Genomic DNA, 21,748 nt, shown 5'->3' on the forward strand with positions numbered 1-21,748 from the left:
GCAGGGGGCTTCTTCCTGCTTTCCCTTTCGCCTCCCTGCATTGTGCCTACATATGCAAATTAACCGCCATCTTTGTTGTCAGTTAACTGCCATCTGAGTTGGCAGTTAATTTGCGTATAGCCCTGATTAGCCAATGAAAAGGGTAGCGTCATACACCAATTACCATTTTTCTCTTTTATTAGTGTAGATTTAGTTGGCAGAATAATGTAAGATTATTTAAAATCCAAATAATTAATTGATGTAGGGGAATAACCTTGGTTGATTTGAAAGTTAGCAAGAATACTTTTTTGTCAATTCATCACCTATATATTTTTCTCCTTTTTTTCCCCTTTGAATGAATTCTCCTGAATAGTAGTTTCACCAGAGTAGCTGAGGGACTAAAGCATTAGGGTGATAGTTGAAACTGTCTTAGTCCCCTAGACAACTGCTTGATAAGTCCAGTTACTCACATTGTCTTAATCCTCTGAACTTCCCACAGTGCAGTAGTCACAGGCAAGAAGTATATTATCCCCTACTCTCTCAGGCCTGTGTCCAGAAGTAGAGGGGTTGTATCTTCAACCACAGGGCTGTCTTTTTTTTTTTTTTTTTTTTGCAATATAAAATAATAAGTAGTTTAAAACCATCTATTTTGAAATAAACAGTACTATGAAAAATGAACCATGAATTCCTATTGTTTAATAGTTAAGTGTAGAATTATTGTTGTTTGCTTACAGTTATATCAAATGATGGACAATTTTGAATTAATGAAACTGTTCTGTGAGGGTTTTCCCCCCCACACAGAAAATCAGGAAACAGAAATGTTGCAGATATATAACAGTGTTCACATTTTCAAGACTAATTACTTATTTAACAGTTTAACTGAAGTTGACCTCAATAAACGAATTTTATTTTCTCATAAGTTCCAAATACCTTGTAGATTTTTTTCTAGTATACAATTATATTATATTTATATATTTACATGTAAATATATTTCTTTTGCTTTAACAATTAACATATTTCTTTTGCTTTAACAATTTATTTTAGTGTCAAGCATATTCTATGAGATAGAGAAAATAATATCTTATTTTATAGATGAAAACACTGAAATTTCAGAGATTAAGCTGGTTTAAATGTCATACAGTAGTGCTGAAATTAACATAAGGCTTAGTCCTTGGTAATAACTTATGGTGACATTGGATGGGATATGTGATACCAATGCAGAACCTGATAGGATTTTTCCTCAAGTACTGCACAGGAAAGCATTCATTATCTAGGTTAATTTATATAGTAAAGAATCTGGTCCTTTACTTGTAGGGTCAGAAGTCCGATTTGGTTTTTATTTTCTACCAACTGAGACAAGCTGAGAAAATCTGAACTCAGATTTTCCAAGTTCAAGAGACTAATTTTTAAATCTTGAATACAAATTTTTATTTTATTTTGGGTGGGGGTATTTATTTATTGTTACTCCTCACCAAAGGATATTTTTTTCATTGATTTTTAGATAGAGTGGAAGGAAAGGGGTGGGGGAGAGAGAGAGAAAACACTGAGGGAGAGATACATCGACTGGTTGCCTTCTGCACGTGCCCCGACCAGGACCGGGGATCGAACCTGCCACCCAGGTTTGTGCCCTTGACTAGGAATGGAACCTGCGACCCTTTGGTGCATGGGGTGATGCTCTAATCACTGAGCAACACTGGCCAGGGCTTTAATATAAGATTATTATTTTATAATGAAAAATAATTTTCATAGAGAACTGTATACTTTAAATTCCTTGGATTTTACTTTTGAAGAGCCAAATAATAATAAAAGAAAGTTGTTTTGTGAGCATGAGATCAAGGAATGTTAAAAGAATCAAATATTCAGGGCATTAGGCTGTGAGAACCTGATGTATTCATCTCACAGTAGGAATGATCATGCCTCTGGATTGGAATTCTTAAATTCTGTTTGCTGCAAACCCCTACATTGCTTTCTACTCTTGGAATGCTTTCCCAGAAGGATCAGAATTCTCAGTCTCATGGCACCTTTGTTCTCTTCCCTAGACTGACTGTACATGAATGGACTCCACCAATTCCCTCTGAGGCTTTCCTTTTTCTGGGCTTTGACATTCTTTCTTTATATATATTAATATAATCATTCAAGGTGCCTGTACTAGTAAGTCCCCTTGGCCTGGGACTCTTGTTTCCTTAAGGCAGTGGTTCTCAACCGTCCTAATGCCGCGACCCTTTAATACAGTTCTTCATGTTATGGTGACCCCCAACCATAAAATTATTTTCGTTGCTACTTCATAACTGTAATTTTGCTACTGTTATGAATCCTAATGTAAATATCTGATATGCAGGATGTATTTTCATTGTTACAAATTGAACATAATTAAAGCATAGTGATTAATCACAAAAACAATATGTAATTATATGTGTGTTTTCTGATGGTCTTAGGCGACCCCTGTGAAAGGGTCGTTCAACCCCCAAAGGGGTCGCGACTCACAGGTTGAGAACCACTGCCTTAAGGTGATTTAACTTACCTACATATATTCTGTTCCATTCTTCCGATTTTACTTTTTTCTTTGTTCTTGGGTCTACAACCCTTAACTACATAGGCAACCAAGTAACAGAGAGAAAACTTCAACTCCATGGTTCCTGCTTGGCTTATTTTGGTATAAGATCCTGTGTATGATTGTGCTTAATGATAATCACAGCTTTGGCAAGTGTTCTTGGTTTAGGCTTATCTACAATTCTAAAATAGAATCCCAACCCAGGCAAAAGTATCTGTCCCACTTTCAAATTTCTTTTGAAACCAAAAGTCTGGGACCATGTTGATATGTCATACATGGTAGGGTTGTCTTGCATGTCGCTTGAAGTTCAATCACTTAAGTGCTGCATATCCCTAAATTTCTAATTCACTTAGCCCCAGGAATGAAGTTAAGGCACTTGCCCATCAAATAACTTCAGGTCATTAGAATACACTGGAGGAACCTTGATTTTTAAGACTTTCTTCTAGAACTATAAATTTTCTCACTGACTTGAGAAAATTGAGGCACAGCCCCAGTAGTCACTTTTTATACGATTATGTAAAAATCTTACTTTCTTGTTTATGAGGTTAAGTGACATAAGTTCCTAGGAACTAAAAATGTCATTTTAATATATTTTTTTCTTTTTAAAGGAACAAGATAAAAGAGTAGAAAGCTCAAACAAAGAAGTTCAAGAAAAGGAGGCAATCATTGAAGAATTAAATACAAAAATAATTGAAGAAGAAAGAAAAACTCTTGAGCTAAAGGATAAAGTCACAGCTGCTGACAAATTACTGGAAGAATTACAAGAACAGGTTGTACAAAAGAATCAAGAGATAAAAAATATGAATTTAGAGCTGACTAATTCCAAGCAAAAGGAAAGACAGTGTTCTGAGGAAATAAAACAATTAATGGGGATAGTTGAAGAACTTCAGAAGAAAAACCATAAAGATAGCCAATTTGAAACTGATATCTTGCAAAGAATGGAACAAGAAACACAAAGAAAGTTAGAACAACTCCGGGCAGAGCTGGATGAGATGTATGGACAGCAGATAGTACAGATGAAGCAAGAGTTAATAAAACAACATATATCACAGATAGATGAACTTAAATCACAACATAAGGGAGAGATGGATAATGCTTTAAGATCATGTCCAAATATTACAGTTAATGAAGATCAAGTAAAGTTAATGAATATGGCAATAAATGAACTGAATATAAAATTGCAAGATACTAACTCTCAAAAGGAAAAACTCAAAGAAGAACTAGGAATAATTTTAGGAGAAAAGTCTGCTCTACAAAGACGACTTGAAGACCTTTTTGAAGAATTGAGCTTTTCAAGAGACCAAATTCAGAGAGCTAGGCAGACAATAGCTGAACAAGAAAGTAAACTAAATGAAGCACATAAGTCCCTTAGTACAGTGGAGGATTTGAAAGCTGAGATTGTATCTGCATCTGAATCCAGGAAGGAACTAGAATTAAAACATGAAGCAGAAGTTACAAATTATAAGATAAAACTTGACATGTTAGAAAGAGAAAAGAATGCTGTGTTAGATAGAATGGCAGAATCACAAGAAGCTGAATTAGAGAGACTGAGAACACAGCTTCTGTTTAGTCATGAAGAAGAACTTTCCAAACTAAAGGAAGATTTAGAAATTGAGCATCGAATAAATATTGAGAAACTTAAAGATAACTTAGGCATTCACTATAAACAGCAGATAGATGGCTTACAGAATGAAATGAGTCAAAAGATAGAAAACATACAGTTTGAAAGAGACAATTTGATAACTAAGCAGAATCAATTAATTTTGGAAATTTCAAAGCTAAAAGATTTACAGCAGTCCCTTGTAAATTCAAAGTCAGAAGAAATGGCTCTTCAAATCAGTGAACTTCAAAAAGAAATTGAAATACTGAGGCAAGAAGAAAAGGAAAAGGGTACCCTTGAACAAGAAGTTCAAGAATTGCAGCTTAAAACTGAATTATTGGAGAAACAAATGAAGGAAAAGGAGGATGACCTTCAAGAAAAATTTGTGCAACTTGAAGCAGAAAATAGTATTCTTAAAGATGAAAAAAAAGCCCTCGAAGACATGTTGAAAATATATACTGTTAATCAGGAAGAAAGATTAATTTGCACGGACTCCATTAAGTCCAAATCCAAAGATGGTAGCTGGCAAAAAGAAATAGAAATACTCACTGAGCAAAATGAAGACCTCAAAAAACAATGTACTCAGCTAAATGAAGAGATTGAGAAGCAACGAAACACTTTTTCATTTGCTGAAAAAAATTTTGAAGTTAACTATCAAGAGTTACAAGAGGACTATGCTTGCCTTCTCAAGACAAAAAATGACTTAGAAGACAGTAAAAATAAACAAGAGGTAGAGTATAGAAGTAAGCTTAAAGCACTTAGTGAAGAACTTCATCATTTGCAAAGAATAAACCCAACTACAGCAAAAATGAAAAGTTCAGTGTTTGATGACGACAAAATTTTTATAGCAGAATCATTGGAAATTGGTGAGGTGGTCGAGAAAGATACCACAGAACTTATGGAAAAACTTGAGGTAACCAAACGAGAAAAGTTAGAACTGTCAGAAAGACTGTCTGACCTTTCTGAACAATTAAAACAGAAACATGGTGAAATTTGTTTTCTAAGTGAAGAAGTTAAATCTTTAAAGCAAGAGAAAGAGCAAGTTTTATTGAGATGTAAAGAGCTGGAAGTCATAATTAACCATAATAGGACAGAAAATATAAGTGGATGTGATGTTCAGTTAAGTTCTTTAAACGACGGAGTTGTGACTATGACAAGCAGGGAGTCTGAAGGATCAGTTTCTAAAATAAATAAAGATTTTGGTGAATTAAAAATAGTGGAGGATGAGAAAATACCTTTTGAAAATATGACTATTGGAAAAGAAAGCAAACAAGAACAGTTGTGTTGGGATCACTTGCCATCTGTGACAAATGAATTATCACTTGGGAATACTGAACCAAGTGACACTGATAAACTTCAACAGGTATGTTTACTTACTTATATATGCTAAAGCGCATTGCTAATGTATGTTACATACTAAAAAAAAAAGTTTCTATTTTCCTAAGACATAAATTAACCTCCTTACAGGAGAATGAAAATGAACCCTGTAAAATAGTTTTCATTTGGGCCTGTCATTTAGTTATTATTTCTTGCATCTATTTTTCTTAAACATTGTTGGCTTTCTTTCAGTTCATCTGTGTTGTACATTCTGCTCAACAAATAAAAAAAATAGTAATGTTTTCACATTTTCTTTGGAAAGGCAAGAATTGAAATAACTACGTTCAGAATATAAACTTTACAAAAGTTATTTTTTACTATTTTGTTATAATCCCAAAGATCAGTTTCAGAATTTTAATTCACACTGGTGTTTTCAAAGTTCCACAACTGAAAATCAACTCTTAAATTTAAAGTACTCTACATAGTTGTTCAGTAGTTGTGAAACTATATTTCCCTGAAAAAAAAAATCTCAATTTAAGCCCTAGAGTTTTCTTTGAGTATCGTTATACCTGAAAGGGGAAAAAGTATTAATTCTAAAATACAGTTAAAGAATGCATGTAATAAGTAATAATAGATCACTCCCAACAATTTTTATTTGCTAGATACTAATATTAGAAATAATAGGAAAATTCCACTGGGTGTCTTATGTAATGATATTAACTCAATCCTTGTGTTTCTTCATTTATGTAACAAGTATTTACTGAATCTCTTGCCAGGTATAGGTGTATAATGGCAAACAAGAGAAAGATGATTTCAGATCTCAGAGAGCATATATTCTGGTGATGGAGGCAGGCAGTATACAAGGAAACAAGTAGAGTAGTTAGAAATAGTGGTAAGTCCTAGGAAGAAAATAAAACAGATAAAGTGATAGAGAATGAGGGGTAGTGATGTGGCAGCATTAAATAGGGTGGTCAGGAAAGGTTTCTTGGAGGAATTGACATTTGAACTGAGATTTGAATGACAGGGAGGAGCCTACCCACAAGGAAATCAGAGCAATTGTGAAGACATAGATGAATTTGAGTTGCAAAATGAAAGTGTGTTTAGTTGATTTTGAAAGAGGAAGAGTGGAAGAAGAGTTTGAAAAAGTAAGAGGCCAGATCTTGGGGAGCCTTACAGACTTTATAAGATTTGAGATTTTATTTTATACTAGAGGCCTAATGCACGAAATTCATGCATGGGTAGGGTTCCTAGGCCTGGCCAGTGATCAGGGCCGATCTGCGGGGTGACCGGTGGGGTAATCAGGGCCCCCCCACTGCCACCTGCCTAGGCTGCCCTGGGGCCTGCAGGCTGGGGGCAGCTCCTGCATTGAGCGTCTGCCCCCTTGTGGTCAGTGTACATCAATAGTGACCAGTTGTTCTGCTATTTGGTCAATTTGCATATTAGGCTTTTATTATATAGGATACAGTAGGAAGCCACTGGAAAGTTTTCTCTTTATTATTCTAATATGTTCATATTTATAATATATCATATGTGAAGATAGTTTCCATTTTAATAACTTAAATAATTAAGAAATTCAAATTGCATAATTATTAATGATTTGCTCAGTATGTGGAATTGTTTTCAAAACCTTAAACTGGTTTCAATTTAATTTAATTAATCCTAAAACACCAGAAATCATTTAAAAAGCATTATTAGGAGAGGACCTAAATTTGAAGATAATAAAATGGTCACATTTTTTCAATAGGAATTTTATTTCCTCTACTAAAGATATTTTCAGTGACATTAACTTACAGAAAGTGAAGAGAGGCAAGCCTGTAAATTGTCCCTGCCCACTCATCACTACCAAGACAAACCCCCTAATTGGTAGGAGGAGAGTGAATATGTGTGTATGGAAGGAAGCTCACAGAAGAAACTGAGCAACAGTTTACACAACAGTGACACCTAAGAGCAATCGAAATATGCTTAGAAATAATGCTAAGGCCACACAAATTACTACTCCTGGGACTAAATAAACTTAGTAAATAGAACAGATATCTCGCACTGAAACCAAAATAAATGTGGGTGTTAAGATTTTTTATAATTAAAGGTAACAAATAAATAACTTTGAAGTATAATTCCACATGAATATAATTAGGAGGTTTGAGCAGGAGGAAAATAACATCACAGAAGTCTCATCAATGTCGGGATGCAAGGAAGAGAGAGGAGTGGCAGAAATGTTATTGGTATGATTGATTATTGATGCTTGGGGACAACACGGATTGAAATGTATATGTGTAAAATTGAAGGTAATAATTAGAATTGAAAAAGGTATTGGCATTTAGAAACTACAAGAGGAACAACTAGAATATCAGCTCTTTGAAGCAAGAACCCCGTCTGCTGTATCCGTAGAGACTAAAATGATGTCAGACACAAGATAGGCAGTTAATAAGATTCGTTAAATGAGTGAATAAAAGAAAGAATAAACAAAACAAAGGCAGTTTATCAAGAACCAACAGTGAAATAGCATAGGCCTTCATTTTAAATTATGTTTTCAAATTGATATAGGTTATTGATCATATTCTTTCATGCTTTTTGGCAAATACCCTTTTGATATTTGGGGTGGGGAATTAGGGAATTAGATCCTTACCCTTTAGGATACAGTAACTCCAGATTGGTTAAATATGTTCACATAAAAGGAAATTAGAATCTTGATAGGGACTTTTAATAATACACAAGAAAAATACACAAGAAAAGATTGATAAGTATCATTATATCTGTTTTACAAATAATACTACAAGTTGAAGGACTGGGATTACATATTTGCCACATATAGTAAAAAAAAAAAAAAGGAAGGTTAATCTGAAGAAGGTGTAGAGAACACTAATGTAAGAAGAGGATTACATTTATAGAATTGAACAAAAGATATATAGACATGTGTCTCAGAATAGGAAACCAAAATGGCTAATAAACATGAAGGGATACTTTTAACTTTATAAATGGATGTAACAAAAAAACAGCATTTTCTAGCCCTAGCTGGTTTGGCTCAGTGGACTGAAAGGTACCAGGTTCAATTCTGGTCAAGGGCAAATGCCCAGGTTACGGGCTTGATAATGGTGGCGGGCATGCAGGGTGCAGCCAATCAATGATTCTCTCTCTCTCCCCCCCTCCCTTCTTCCTTCCTCCCCTCCCTCCCTCCCTCTCCCTTTCTCTTTGAAATCAATAAAAATATATTTTTTAAAATGTGTTAAAAAAAAAGATGCATTCATTTAAAAAAACAAACAAAAAAACCCCAGTATTTTCTACCCATCAGATTGCAAAATAAGTCTCCGTAAAAAGTGTAGTGACACTATGGACTCATACACTGCTAATGTCAATATACATTGGTATAATTATACATAAAATATTTTGGTAAAATCTAATGCAGTTAATGTGCATAAGCTACAACCCAGATAGTACATTTCTAGGTGGCTGTCAGTGTGGTCCCTGACCAGCAACTTCAGTATCACTCGGAAACTGGTTAAAACTCAAATTCTCGAGCCCCACAACAGATTTCCAGAACCAAAAATTCTGGAGGAAGGGCCTAGCAATCTGCTTTAATAAGTACTCCAGATGAATCTGACACACACTAAAGTTTGAGAATCACTACAATAGGAAAGCACTGGCACATTTTACAAGGGATGTGTATAAGAATTTACTGTACCATTCTTTTAAATTTAAAAAATTAGAGATAATTCAGTTTATCTCCAGAAAGGAAATGGAAAGATTGTGGTATATTCATATATACCATACTACAGTTAAAATAAGTTAACCTGTATCTACATGGATAACTCTCAGAAGGATATTGCATGAGAAGAGTGGTTTGTAATATAAATACCATTTTGCACTATTTATGTGAATTCGTTAGAACACTAAATACTGGTATAGTACATTGCCTACAGATATGTTGAGAAGTGACAGTGTAAGTAATGGACTGGACTTGTAAGTAATGTGATGATTATCTCTGGAGAAGGAGGAATGGTAGTATGATAGATTAAATTTTATTTATATTTTGTTTTAAACCAAAAAGGAAGTGTGTAGGAAGGAGAAATCTTTCTTAAAAAGACAAAATATTAGTATTTGTTAATTTGGGTGTGAATATGTAGATGTTTATAACATTTTTCTTTGTATTTCTTTACATTTAAAATATTTTTAAACAAAGATAAGAGATGACGCCATACTGGCTATACCAAATATCAAAATTTACCATAAGCTTGAGCTAAAGAAAGCATTGTGGTACTTTCCTTGAAAAAGATAAGTGGAGCAATGCAGCAGAATGAAAAGTGAGAAAAAAATTAGACTTCACTTTTCTTACATGAATTGTTAAACTATAATTTCATGTATTTTCCATTTTGTGGTCAGTATATGCAAAAAGTAGAAGTTAAATTACTTGATTTGTCATTTTAAAATTCTCTAATGTATACACATTCACTTTTAAGGATGATTTAAGGCTTCAGATGGAAGCTCAACGTATATGCCTCTCTCTGGTTTATTCGACTCATGTGGATCAAGTTCGTGCATACATGGAAAATGAAAAAGATAAAGCTCTTTGCAGTCTTAAAGAGGAACTAATTTTTGCTCAAGAGGAAAAAATCAAGGAACTTCAGAAAATTCACCAGTTAGAGCTACAGAATATAAAAACACAGGAAACAGGTAAATGGTTTTTGACAAAATTATAAGTACTATGAAGTAAATAAGTAAATAAGTGATTCTGTTCTTGTCTTAGAACCCATAGAGGAAGGTAATTGTATATCTCAGTCTTGGATTCATTTGTTGATCAAGTGCTTATGAAATCTAAAATCACTGAAATATGTTCCCAAAGGGAGTCACAATCCGGTGGGAAAGGAATATAAAATAAGCTGTTAGAAAACAGTAGGACCATTTCTATAATAGAAGGAATAGAAAGAATGGTAGGAGAGAGGAAAAATCTAGTACTTCCTTGGAGGATGAGTAGGGTCAGGCAGTGGGCAAGAGTAGGGAGGTTGGAATTTTAGGGCAGGCTCCTGAGATTAAAACCTGCAGGTGTGACAGACCGCATCCAAATTGGAGAATTGAGAGTGCAAGGTGTGTGAAAAAGTAGTGGGGGATAAAGCCCAAATTATTGGCAGGAGCTTGATCAGGAATAGCTTTATATATGAATATTCTCTGCACACACAGAAAAATGATTTTGGTATTTCACTAAGAAATTTGTATTAAATGTCTTTTCTTATGTTTATCTTAGATGCCAGTCATAAAAGCACGTTATCTGCCCTGCAACATATTGAAAAAATTAAACAACTTGAAAAACAGGTCCAAGAATTAGAAAAACTCATATCCTCTTTGCAGCAACAGTTGAAAGAAACGGAAGAAAACTATGAGGCAGAGGTCCATTGTTTGCAGGAAAAACTTCAAGCTATTAGTGAGTCCACAGTTCAGCCAAGGTATCCATCTACTTATAATTTCAATCAGTAGTATTTGTAGCTTAGGAACGCTCATAGAATGGTTGTTTTAAGGGGGGAAAAGTAACTTAAGCAAAGTTATTTGAAAGAGATGGGATGTAGTATTATCAAGAAATAAGAACAGGAGATAGTTATCTTAAAATGTGTAAAGTAAATGTTAATGTAAACCAGACATTTTATTATAGGAATCTTATACCTATATTTTATAAGGGTGCTGGTTGTTATTAATCTGCTGGATTAAATGAGGCAGTGTGCATGTTCTTGTTGTTTATTGTATGCCAAGTCTTTACTACTTTGACGTGGGGAATACACGAGGACTCTTAAGATATGATCATTCCAGTCATGGCTGGACTTCCCCCACTTGATTGTCTAATGCTCAGATTCACCATGTCCAAAATAAAACTCTGGATCCTCCCCTCAAAATATGCTTCTTCCGCCGCCATCTCCATCTATGGTGACTCCTCTTCTCTCAGACCTCACTTTCACTTATCAATAAATGCTGTTACCTGTACCTCCAAAATACATCCAAACTGGACCACTTCTCACCACTCCTCTGATCACTGCCATCGTCATGTCTCACCTGGATTGTGGCAGCAACCTATCTCCCAGCTTCTACCTAAACTCTTCCCCAGAGTCTGAACTCAACACAGTTCTAGAACTTTGCTTTTAAAATTTTAAGACAGATGAGGTTATTCCAATGTTCTTGTGTTCTTACACTCCTATTATGGGGGCCTACATGATGGTCCCTGTTACCTCTCTGACTTTATCTCTGACAGACTTGCCTCTCATTTACTGTTCTCAAGCTAGTCTACTTGAGGTCCTGAAATCGTGAATATGCTCCTGCTTTAGGGACTTCTCATTTCTGTTACTTCGGTTAGTGAACATTTGATCCTGTTAAAATATCCATGGAGACATTTGGTCCCACACCAAAAGGTCTTGATATTTAAATCCCGCTCTTCTGCAAGATTCAAACCCCAATGCATCTACCTAACCTCTGTGCCATTACCAGCTAGACTACCGAAGTTGAGAAGGGTCATTATTGGCAATACATTCACCACATAATTATTCAACCAATAAAACATGATAGTATTTATGTATTAATCCTGTAAACCAAAAATATAAATAAACATTATGAGCCATTTGAACCCAGGGGCATTTTCTAACCATGGGTGTTTTTAACAGGATCAATATCAAGGTCCCTTTGGCATGGACCAAATATATCCATAGCTGTTTCTGAAAGGACCGAATGTCAAGGTCCTTTTCATGTGAACCACGCATTTCAGTGGAAATTTTGAACAGGACCAAATGTCCTGCAAGGGTTCTTTTACCTAAGTGATCTTTCCCCAGGTGCTTGCATGCCCAGCACACTCACCTCCATGGGGTCTTTACTCAAATGTCATGTTTCCAAGAGACCAATTCTGATCACCCTGTTTAAGTTAAAATCACCCCTTAGAACTCAGTGTCCTAATTTTCTGCTTCATTTTTTCATATTATTTAATATTATTTATTGTGTATATAAAATTAAAAATGAGAGAGAGAGAGAGAGAGAGAGAGAGAGAGAGAGAGAGAGAGAGTATTTTGAGGGTAGTTTGTTTCACTTATTGACTGTCTCCTGTGAAGTGTTAGAAAGGTGGAGGTTTTTGTCTGTTTACATCACTGATATGTCCCAAACCTTATAATAATTCCCTATGCACAGTAGGTGTTCAATAAATATTTGTTAAATGAATGAACAGTTAATAATACTTTATTTGGGAAGTATACTATAGTGCATAACTAGCTCTGTAAAGTCCTCAAATATTTCATCTAACTGCTTGTCTCTGCTGTCCTTGGACTGATGTCTTTATAGACACCTCAAGACAATTTTTTTTTCGAGAAAATAGTGAATGTCCACAGTTCCTTGGAAGCAGTATGCTTCTCCTTTGACTCAGGGTCTGTATGTAGGCTTTGGAATTGGCCCAGCCTTTTAAAGCTTCCATTTTATTTGAGGTCAGGTGTCCCCAAACTTAATCATGCATCAGAAATTTAATTTTGAATTTTATATTATTGAAACTTAATATTATTTTTTAATACTTAAGATTACAGACTCAATAGCTTTGAGATGGAACCTGGACACTTGTATTTATAACCAGGTAATTCTGATGCAGGCAGTTCATGGATTGCCACTTGAAAACCACTACTTTAGTTTTCCTGATGGGAAAGAAAATAGGAAGATAGCAAAAACTCTCTAATAACCAGCTACAATATTTTAAATAGCCTTCTTTTAATTAGTGATGCTTTTTCTCCAAAGCATGAAAAAAGGGGAATTTTCTGAAATGTAGGCTTACTTTGCTGTTCCTGCATTTGAACTTTTGCCAGCTTGCCACCCTCTCTCAGAGTTTCTATAGTCAGTGGAAATGTATTGAGAATACCTTTCAACTAAAATCATTACTTCCGCCAAAACCGGTTTGGCTCAGTGGATAGAGCGTCAGTCTGCGGACTGAAGGGTCCCGGGTTCAATTCTGGTCGGGGGCATGTACCTTGGTTGTGGGCATATCCCCAGTGGAGATGTGCAGGAGGCAGCTGATCGATGTTTCTCTCTCATCGATGTTTCTAACTCTCTGTCTCTCTCCCTTCCTCTCTGTGGAAAATAAATAAAATAAAATATATTTTTTAAAAAAATCATTACTTCCCTCCCCCACCACCATTGCCAAAGAGACATTTATTGACCACCATGCTCACTCTTACTAACAGTAATGAGTCAAAGTCATTTCTTGTAACTGTCATCATACATTTGGACACAACCATAACACTTTTTGAATAAAGAGTATAGTGTTCTAAAGTAAACGTGAACTACTTTAAGAGAAATAACTGAGTCATTCATTTAACACATTGGTTATGTCATACTAGAAGCCTCTTAGGGATATAGTATGGAGTTAGAAGGACCATGGGCATAAGAGTCAGACAGACCTGCATTTGACCACCTCTGATTTGACTTTTTATTGCCTGTTATTTGGGGCCGATAATTTAAGCATCTCAATAAGAGCCTTGGCTATATAGCATGGAAGAAGCTTTAGATGTATATAAAGCTGCCCTTTCCCTCATGAGACTTCTATCTAATCATTGAAACAATAATTATTCACAAAATAATTTTTTAAAAGTAGTGATTGAGGAATGAAACATGGTGATACAGCCAAAGTGCTAGAATTTAAATCCATCTTTGTGTGATATTTTTCACTGTCCATCCTGTACATTCTGTAATATTAGAGTGGCTCTAGGAGAAAAGAAAATCAAGGGATGGATATGAAACATTGGGGTGGAATAATGTTGGGAGCAAAGCAGAGGAGAAAATCAAAGTTGATTTTGTTGTTTGGGATTAGAGAATAGGGAGAAAAATGGTGCATAAGTATAAATAAAGAAATCAGGCTGGTGGGGAATGGGACCTTAACTGTAAGAGAGGAGCAGTGAATTGGGTGTTAGCCAGATTTTTTTTTAATTTGGGATAAATAATTTCAAATGCTATAAAGCTACAGAATGAAGTCAGTGTAACTTAGCAGCATCTTTTTGGAGTTTGTATCTTAATGGCTCAATAAATAATTAGGAGGGTTTTCTAGGCTATGACAATAATAATGAATACTGAAGCCAAGGATCAGAATAGTGCATATAAGAAGCAATTAGGAAACAGAGACAAAATGTTGAGGAAGATAGGAGAACTAGGAAAGGGCAGAAAAGAAAGTCAAGGGAAACGGGTTTTTCCATTTGTTTCACATGAACATAGACTATGAATATAGGACAGGAATAGGTGATTCATAGCAGAAGAAACTTACTTGGCCAATAGCATTTGAAAGGACATGTCATTTCAAAAATAAAGACGTGTTCTAACAAGGTTTTAAGACTGTTAAAATTTCATGTTGCTGAAGTTTTGAGAAAATACTTAAATGATACTGTTTTGGGAATAAAATTAATACAATATTTTGTAATCTGGCATTATATTAAAAATTTAAATATTAAGCCTGACAATTATGATTTTATCATATAAAAACATCCATAGATTATATTTATGAGGATCTGTATTGTATTATTTGTAGGAGTGAACATTTGGAAACAATCAAATGTCTATCAGTAGGGGATTAGTTATGTGTAAGTTATGAAGTGGGACAATGACAACCTGTATCTGGCCATTAGGGGATGGCGAACTGAAAGAAGAGAATGGGAGAAAGAAAGGAGGAGGAGCTTAAGAGGAGGGTGGAATGGAGAAGGCGGCATGAGTGCACACGAAAATGGGAGAAATTATATTAGTTAAAAAGAAAATTTTAAATTTTACCCTTTAATTTTTTTACCCATAGTTCCTAAATATTAATCTTACCTTATTTTTATGACCTAAGTTAAGCATTTTAGGAACTTTTAAACAAAATACCAAAAGATAACACAGATTAAAAAGAAAAATATTTCAGACTGTATAAATTAAGAATCTTCCCTTCACTGTCACTGCTCCCAGTTCCACTAGAGGTAATCATTGTTACTTTTCACGTGTATTCTTCCAGACTTCTTTTTTGGTGTGGATGTGTGTGCATATAAATAATTTTTAATAGAAATGAGATTTCATAAACTTTTTTATTCAATAATGTTACAGATAACACTTTAAAATATCTCTACCTATAAATAACTTTGTGCCATACGTTTGTAGTTGACTTTAGAAAATGACATGATCCTGGCCAGTGTTTCTCAGTGGTTAAGCGTCAACCCATGTACCAAGAGGTCACCTGTTTGATTCCTAGTCAGGGCACATGCCTGGGTTGCGGGCTCCATCTCCAGTAGCGGGTGTGCAGGAGGCAGCCAATCAATGTTTCTCACTCTCTTTCTCCCTTCCTCTCCCTAAAAACCAATAAAAAGATATTTAAAAAATAAAATAAAGTGACATGAAATTCATTGGTGATGTTAAAGTACTCTTTCAGTTATGTTATTTTACTTTTAAATGGAAAATTAATAACTAATATGTTTTAAAATATAATATCTGTAACTCTTGACCTATCATTTTTGTTTCCCCTGCTCCAGTACACACATTCATGCATGCTTTAAATTTGGATTATCAGTAAAACTCACAACTCTAATGTTTCACCCTCTTTTATTTATATTTAGCTTCTCCATTGATTCAGTCGTAATTACTGAATCTGATGGACAGAAAACAATGCAAACTGGAAATCGTCTAAAACAGAACATGGATGGTACAACAGAGGTATTGTATCTTTAAACTTTAATGTGTACTTATTTTTTTCTTACTGTCATTTCTATGTCTGTGGTTTAGTGGTTGTCCAATAAATAGTTTCTGAGAAGTAAGAAGAAGATAATACCTTATATAAACTACCCAGAAGAATAGAGGGGGTTTCCCCCCCCCTGAATATGATCAGTTTAAAACTTTTTTATTTTGTATTATATGGGCTGCGTAACAAATTAGTTTCAGTGCCTTGGCCAACAGCTTTTCTTATTACCATTGGAAGTTGGACCAGACCATCTCTAGAGTAGGGTTTAGGGATCTCCGGAACCAAAGATGGTAGATTGGGACAGTGGATGAGGCTTCCTTCAGCACTGGCTATGTTATATGTAAAGCCCTCATCTTTTCCAGTATATGCCATCTAGGTGAACCACCTTCTGCCTCTCCTCAGTGTTGTGTCTATTCCCCATTTATGGCCACTTTTTTGAGAACTATAACTGTAAAACAGCTGGTCTTAGATTTTTAGTTGTTAAGTCCCACAGAAAATAAAGATCCTTGCTCTCATTCTGGATGCATAGAGATGTTGGCTACCTTTTTTATTCTTTCACATTCATTCCATTTCACATATCTCTCTGTATGACATTCAGATATTTGGTAAAGAAATACTTGCATGCTGAGAACAAGTTTACATTTTTTAAAAATATATTTTATTGATTCCCTTCTTCTGCTTTTTCTGAAAAGCAACCAAGTTTGTTGCTCTGTTTAAAAGAAAGTAAAAGTTTTTAAAAGAAACTCCTTAAATGTGGATTTTTAAAAAATTTATGTTTTTTTCTATTTATAAAAATAATTTGTATTTATAGACAATTGGATACTATTCATGTGTACCAAGAAGGAAATAAATTTGCTTATAATTTCATGAGCCAAGGTAGCCACTGTTAACATTACTTAAAATTAAATACATCTTATTCATTATACTTAAGAAGTATCTTTTTCCCACCCTATAATTGTATATTATTAAATATAAATATGTAAATATTTTCTTACTTTGCATCTTTATTAAGTGCACAGTAGCAAGTACAATTATTTAGTAGAAGTATATACACAATTATTCACTAGAATTATTGTTTTCAATGAAGAGAATGAAACTGAAATTTATTTATTAAAACTTCTTAGAAGTTTTCTAAGAAATACTGATCCTTTGAAGATATTTGAGAGTAGAAGTTTACAAATAAGTTGTGTATAATTAGTGTAAATAAATATGTCATATTTTACTTTTTAATTTAGTGTTCAGGTGGTGGATTTGGAGTGGAACAAGAAACAAATATGGTTAAGTTGTTGGAAAAACAGTACCAAGAACGATTAGAAGAAGAAGTAGCCAAGGTAAGTTTATAGTTTGTCCAAAAGATTATTGTGGTTTATACTCCCTTGAGTCTTCAAAAACGTAGGTTTTGTTGATGGTAACACACTTTATTTTTTTGTTATAAGTCTCATGCATGACTTGTCTTTAAGTTCTCAGATACACAATTGCCTTTAAGTGGAACATCCTGTGATGTTTTCTTTGAGAAAAAGCATTCTTTTCTTGATGGTGAAACTTTTCAAAATACCAAAACAAGTTTTTATAAATTTGTTACCTTGTGAATAGTAGGAGTGTGGCCTTCCTTAAAGGTGGGGAATGTGATAGGAAATGAGAAAAAAAAGTGGTTGGTCTTTTATATATTACCTTTGCTTACCTTTTCCCGGAGACATTACTGTGATGTTAATAACTATAGATACTCTTAGCTGCTATGCCCAGTGCCATTCTTTTAAACTCTTGAATGCCAAGTATATTACCTAGCCTATCATTATGATCCCATTTATTTTGTCTTTGTATTCTCTTTAAAAACTCATATACCTGATCAGGTTCTTAAATTGCAACAGTTGAATTCTGAGTTTGTCTTCTTATTTATGACAGTATTTCACTGTTCCAATATAACAATCCCAGTGGAGTATATATATTTTAAAGGGGGAAGATTGATAGGATATACAGGAAATAAATGGGAATTAGGTTAAAAATAAATTAAATGAAGAGGTTAAGAACCAAGGAAATATATGGGCCATCAGGACTTAGTCACTTCTGTATCTGAATTGAATGTTTAGTTCCTGGAGATCAAACTGAAAAGTGAGGCACCATCTTTTATATAGCTCTCAGTATGTGGTTCTTTAGAAAAATATAAGTTTTCTCTGCCTGACTTTTTACTTAATGCAAAAGAAGCACAAACTTGCATTTCTTTTAGAGAATTTCAGAAGTATTTTTGGTTAACAGTAAGCCTTAGTAACAGAGATAGCAGTGGCTTAAATATTCTGTTTATTAAAAGCAATATAATAGAATGCCCTTAAAAGTCTGAGTTTCTTTAGTGAGCTCTGAACTATTTGGAATTTCAGCTCATTGTTGGGGGACAAAAAAAAAATTCAAACGCTAAAATAAGGGACTTTTCTATTATGTTTCTTTCTGGCCCAAGTGCTTTCTGGGGAATTCTTCTCACTTCTTGATTATGGTTTCTATGGAGTTAGTGGGAAAACTGCATTGAAACCCAAAGCTTCCTGCTCCACAGAGAGCCAGCACTATTTGAATTCCAGCCTAGGTTGGCCACCAGAGGGTAGTGTTGTCATTTACTAGCCACTTCCTGCTGCTCCATGCCCTGTGGAGATGACAAATTCTAATTTATATATACTCCATTATTATTTTTTGATTTGTAAAGCATCATTCCTCCGTAGGCTCCCCACCCCTCAGCTGTTTCCAAGAAAGCTCACAGAAGCATTAGCAAGTAAGGAGAGCTGCCTTGGCAAAGTGTAAGGTGGTTTGATGGAAGAATGCAGGTGGATATCTGGAATAAAATCTGTGGACTGAGGGCAGGGGAGGCACCCCCAGGGTAGGGAAGACTACCATGTCTGCAGTGAGCAATGAAAACGGCTCTACCCATTGGGGTGCAGAAATGAATTTGTTCCCATAAGGGATAGAGAGTGAAGACCAACATTGGATGTTAGCAATCTAAATATTCCTGTTCTGTCCAGCACTATGACGCTCCTGAAAGGCCCCCTCAGTCTGCCAGGAGCAGAATGGGCTTCTTACTCTTTAGGGAACTGGTACAAATGAACCCCTGAGCATAGCTCAGGGATGGGATACTGGGAACTGCCAAGTCTTGAGATGGCACTGGGAACATGGCAGAGGTTACAGGTGGAACCTTTTTACAAACAGCTGAAAAATTATAAATACACTATACTGAAACATGGAAAGGGGGTTAAGTCATTAATGGGGGTAAATCAGAGAGAAGTATGTTGATGGCATAATAATAAAAATAAAAAAGCTTGATAAAAATGACAACTCTTGGAGTCCAAGGGAAACTGAGAATTGGCGTGATCCTACAACATAAACTGGAGCTGTGCCCATCTCCAACACAGCCTGTGCATATGCTAATTTTCTTCCAAGTCTCCTCACTTATCAAACATACTGCCATAGCACCTATTTTATTTTAAGCTCTTCTTCCAGTAATCTAGCAATGTAAGCATTGTCTTCAACAATTGACAGAGGAAGAAACTGAAGGTCAGTTGTTCAAGGTTCCATGGTAAATGAGATGAATACAAGAGCTGGAATGAAGCCCTGTGGCTCTAACACCAGGTCCCTTTGCTATGCTTTGCTCGTTTCCCAAGAAAAACTGGATGAATATGCACCTAGAGATGTGAGCATACATATCTACATAGAGCCTCAAAAGGATGCTCACCTTTATCCACCAGTGTTCTTGTCAGTGGAGAGGAGTCCAGAGCTTTGTGGCCTGTCCGCACTTCTCCTGGCTGTTCCAGAGGAGTGGGGGGTGACCTGGGGCTGTAAAGGAACTGGGCCAGGAAGGTCTCCTCTGCTTGCTCCAGTCTGTCTGCGGGAGTAGAGGGAGGTTTGAGAAACCACTGCCCAGAGGGGCAGGGACAACACCTTGTTGGAGCACACATTCAGGAGCCTGTTGGAACAAGGCTTGGAGGAAAGCCACACCATTACCACTAAGACCACAACAGCATGTACATTTGGTTAAGGAATGGAAACAAATTATGGATAAGAAAGACCCTCTTGACATGACTGCTGTGGGCCTTTTAGAGTACCTTTTTGTTTAGTTTATTGTTGTTAAAAACAAGACCATCGTCCTGCTTTAGATAGAAAATTCCTGTCTACTATGAAATTGTAAGCCCTGAGAAAAGTCCCAAAGAATGGTTGCTTTTACAATAAAACAATAGCATGTTGTAAAAGGATGAGTAGAGTGGATGAAAAACGGTTCTACTGAAAGAAACCTCACAGAGTAACTGGGCACGTCAGGGGGGAGTCACACTCCAGGCATATAAATTCTTTTTATGTTGAATTTATTGGGGTGACATTGGTTAATAAAACCATACAGGTTACAGTGTACAGCTCAACAAAACATCTGCATAGTACAGTGTGTGCCCATCACAGAAAGCAAAGTCTCTTTCCATCCCCATTTATCCCCCCTTGGCCCTCTTCTACCTCTATCCACCAACCCTGCCCTCTGGTTGTCACCATACTGTTGTTGTGTCTATGTGTCTGTCTTATATAATAAAACCCTAATACGCAAATGGACTGAACGGCAGAATGACCGGACTGACCACTGGGGGGCAGACACTCAACGCAGGAGCTGCCTCCAGTCTGCATCCCCACCAACAGTGCATGAAGGTTCCCCTTTTCTCCACATCTTTGCCAGCACTTGTTGTTTGTTGGTTTATTGATGATAGCCATTGTGACAGGTGTGAGGTGATATCTCATTGTGGTTTTAATTTGTGTCTCTCTGATGATTAGTGACATTGAACATCTTTCCATATCTCTCTTGGCCATCTGAATGTTCTCTTTGGAGAAGTGTCTATTCAGATTCTTTGCCCCTTTTTTAAATTGGATTGTTTTCTTGGTGTCAAGTTGTTTATATAATTAGGAAATTAACCCTTTATCATATGTACAGTGGGGCCTTGACTTATGAATTTAATTCGTTCCGAGACCGATCTCGTTAATGAGCTCGTTAACTCGAATTACTCTGTCAACTCTGCAAAAAATTGGCCGAGAAACAGCTGGTATCTCAAAAAACTCGTTAGGACACTTGTAAGTCAAGGCCCCACTGTATCATTTTTGAATATGTTCTCTGATTCAGTGGGTTACCTTTTCATTTTGTTGATGGTTCCTTGTGCTGTGCAGAAGCTTTTTAGTTTAATGTAGTTTCATTTGTTTATTTTTCCCTTGCCTGAGGAGATATATCGGCAAAAATATTGCTAAGAAATGTCTGAGGTTTTACTGTCTATATTTTCTTCTAGGATTTTTGAAATTTTGCCACTTAAATTTAAGTCTCTAATCCATTTTGAGTTTATTCTTGGGTATTGTGTAATTTGATAGTCTAGTTTCACTTTTTTGTATATATCTGTCCAATTTTCCCAAAACTATTTATTGAAGAGACTGCCTTTACTCCATTCTATGTTCTTGCCTTCTTTGTCAAATAGTAATTGAGCATAAAGGCATGGGTTTATTTCTGAAATCTCTATTCTGTATCATTGATCTGTATGTCTGTTTTTATGCCAGTACATGCTGTTTTGATTACTGTGGCCTTGTATATAGTTTGATATGAGGTAGCATGATTTTT

At 35.5% G+C, this 21,748-nt stretch overlaps 1 protein-coding gene across 1 annotated transcript in view; it reads left to right on the plus strand.

Annotated features, from left to right (window-relative positions):
• Positions 1-21,748, plus strand: part of AKAP9 (A-kinase anchoring protein 9) — a 110,600-nt gene that overhangs the window by 14,617 nt on the left and 74,235 nt on the right. Inside the window, 6 exon segments of the mRNA XM_015558280.1 lie at positions 3,139-5,497; positions 6,006-6,031; positions 9,902-10,115; positions 10,684-10,882; positions 16,016-16,112; positions 17,373-17,468. Coding sequence (XP_015413766.1) covers positions 3,139-5,497; positions 6,006-6,031; positions 9,902-10,115; positions 10,684-10,882; positions 16,016-16,112; positions 17,373-17,468 — 2,991 coding nt within the window.

This window comes from Myotis davidii, unplaced genomic scaffold (genome assembly GCF_000327345.1).
Source record: "Myotis davidii unplaced genomic scaffold, ASM32734v1 scaffold187, whole genome shotgun sequence".
Taxonomy (NCBI): Eukaryota; Metazoa; Chordata; class Mammalia; order Chiroptera; family Vespertilionidae; genus Myotis; species Myotis davidii.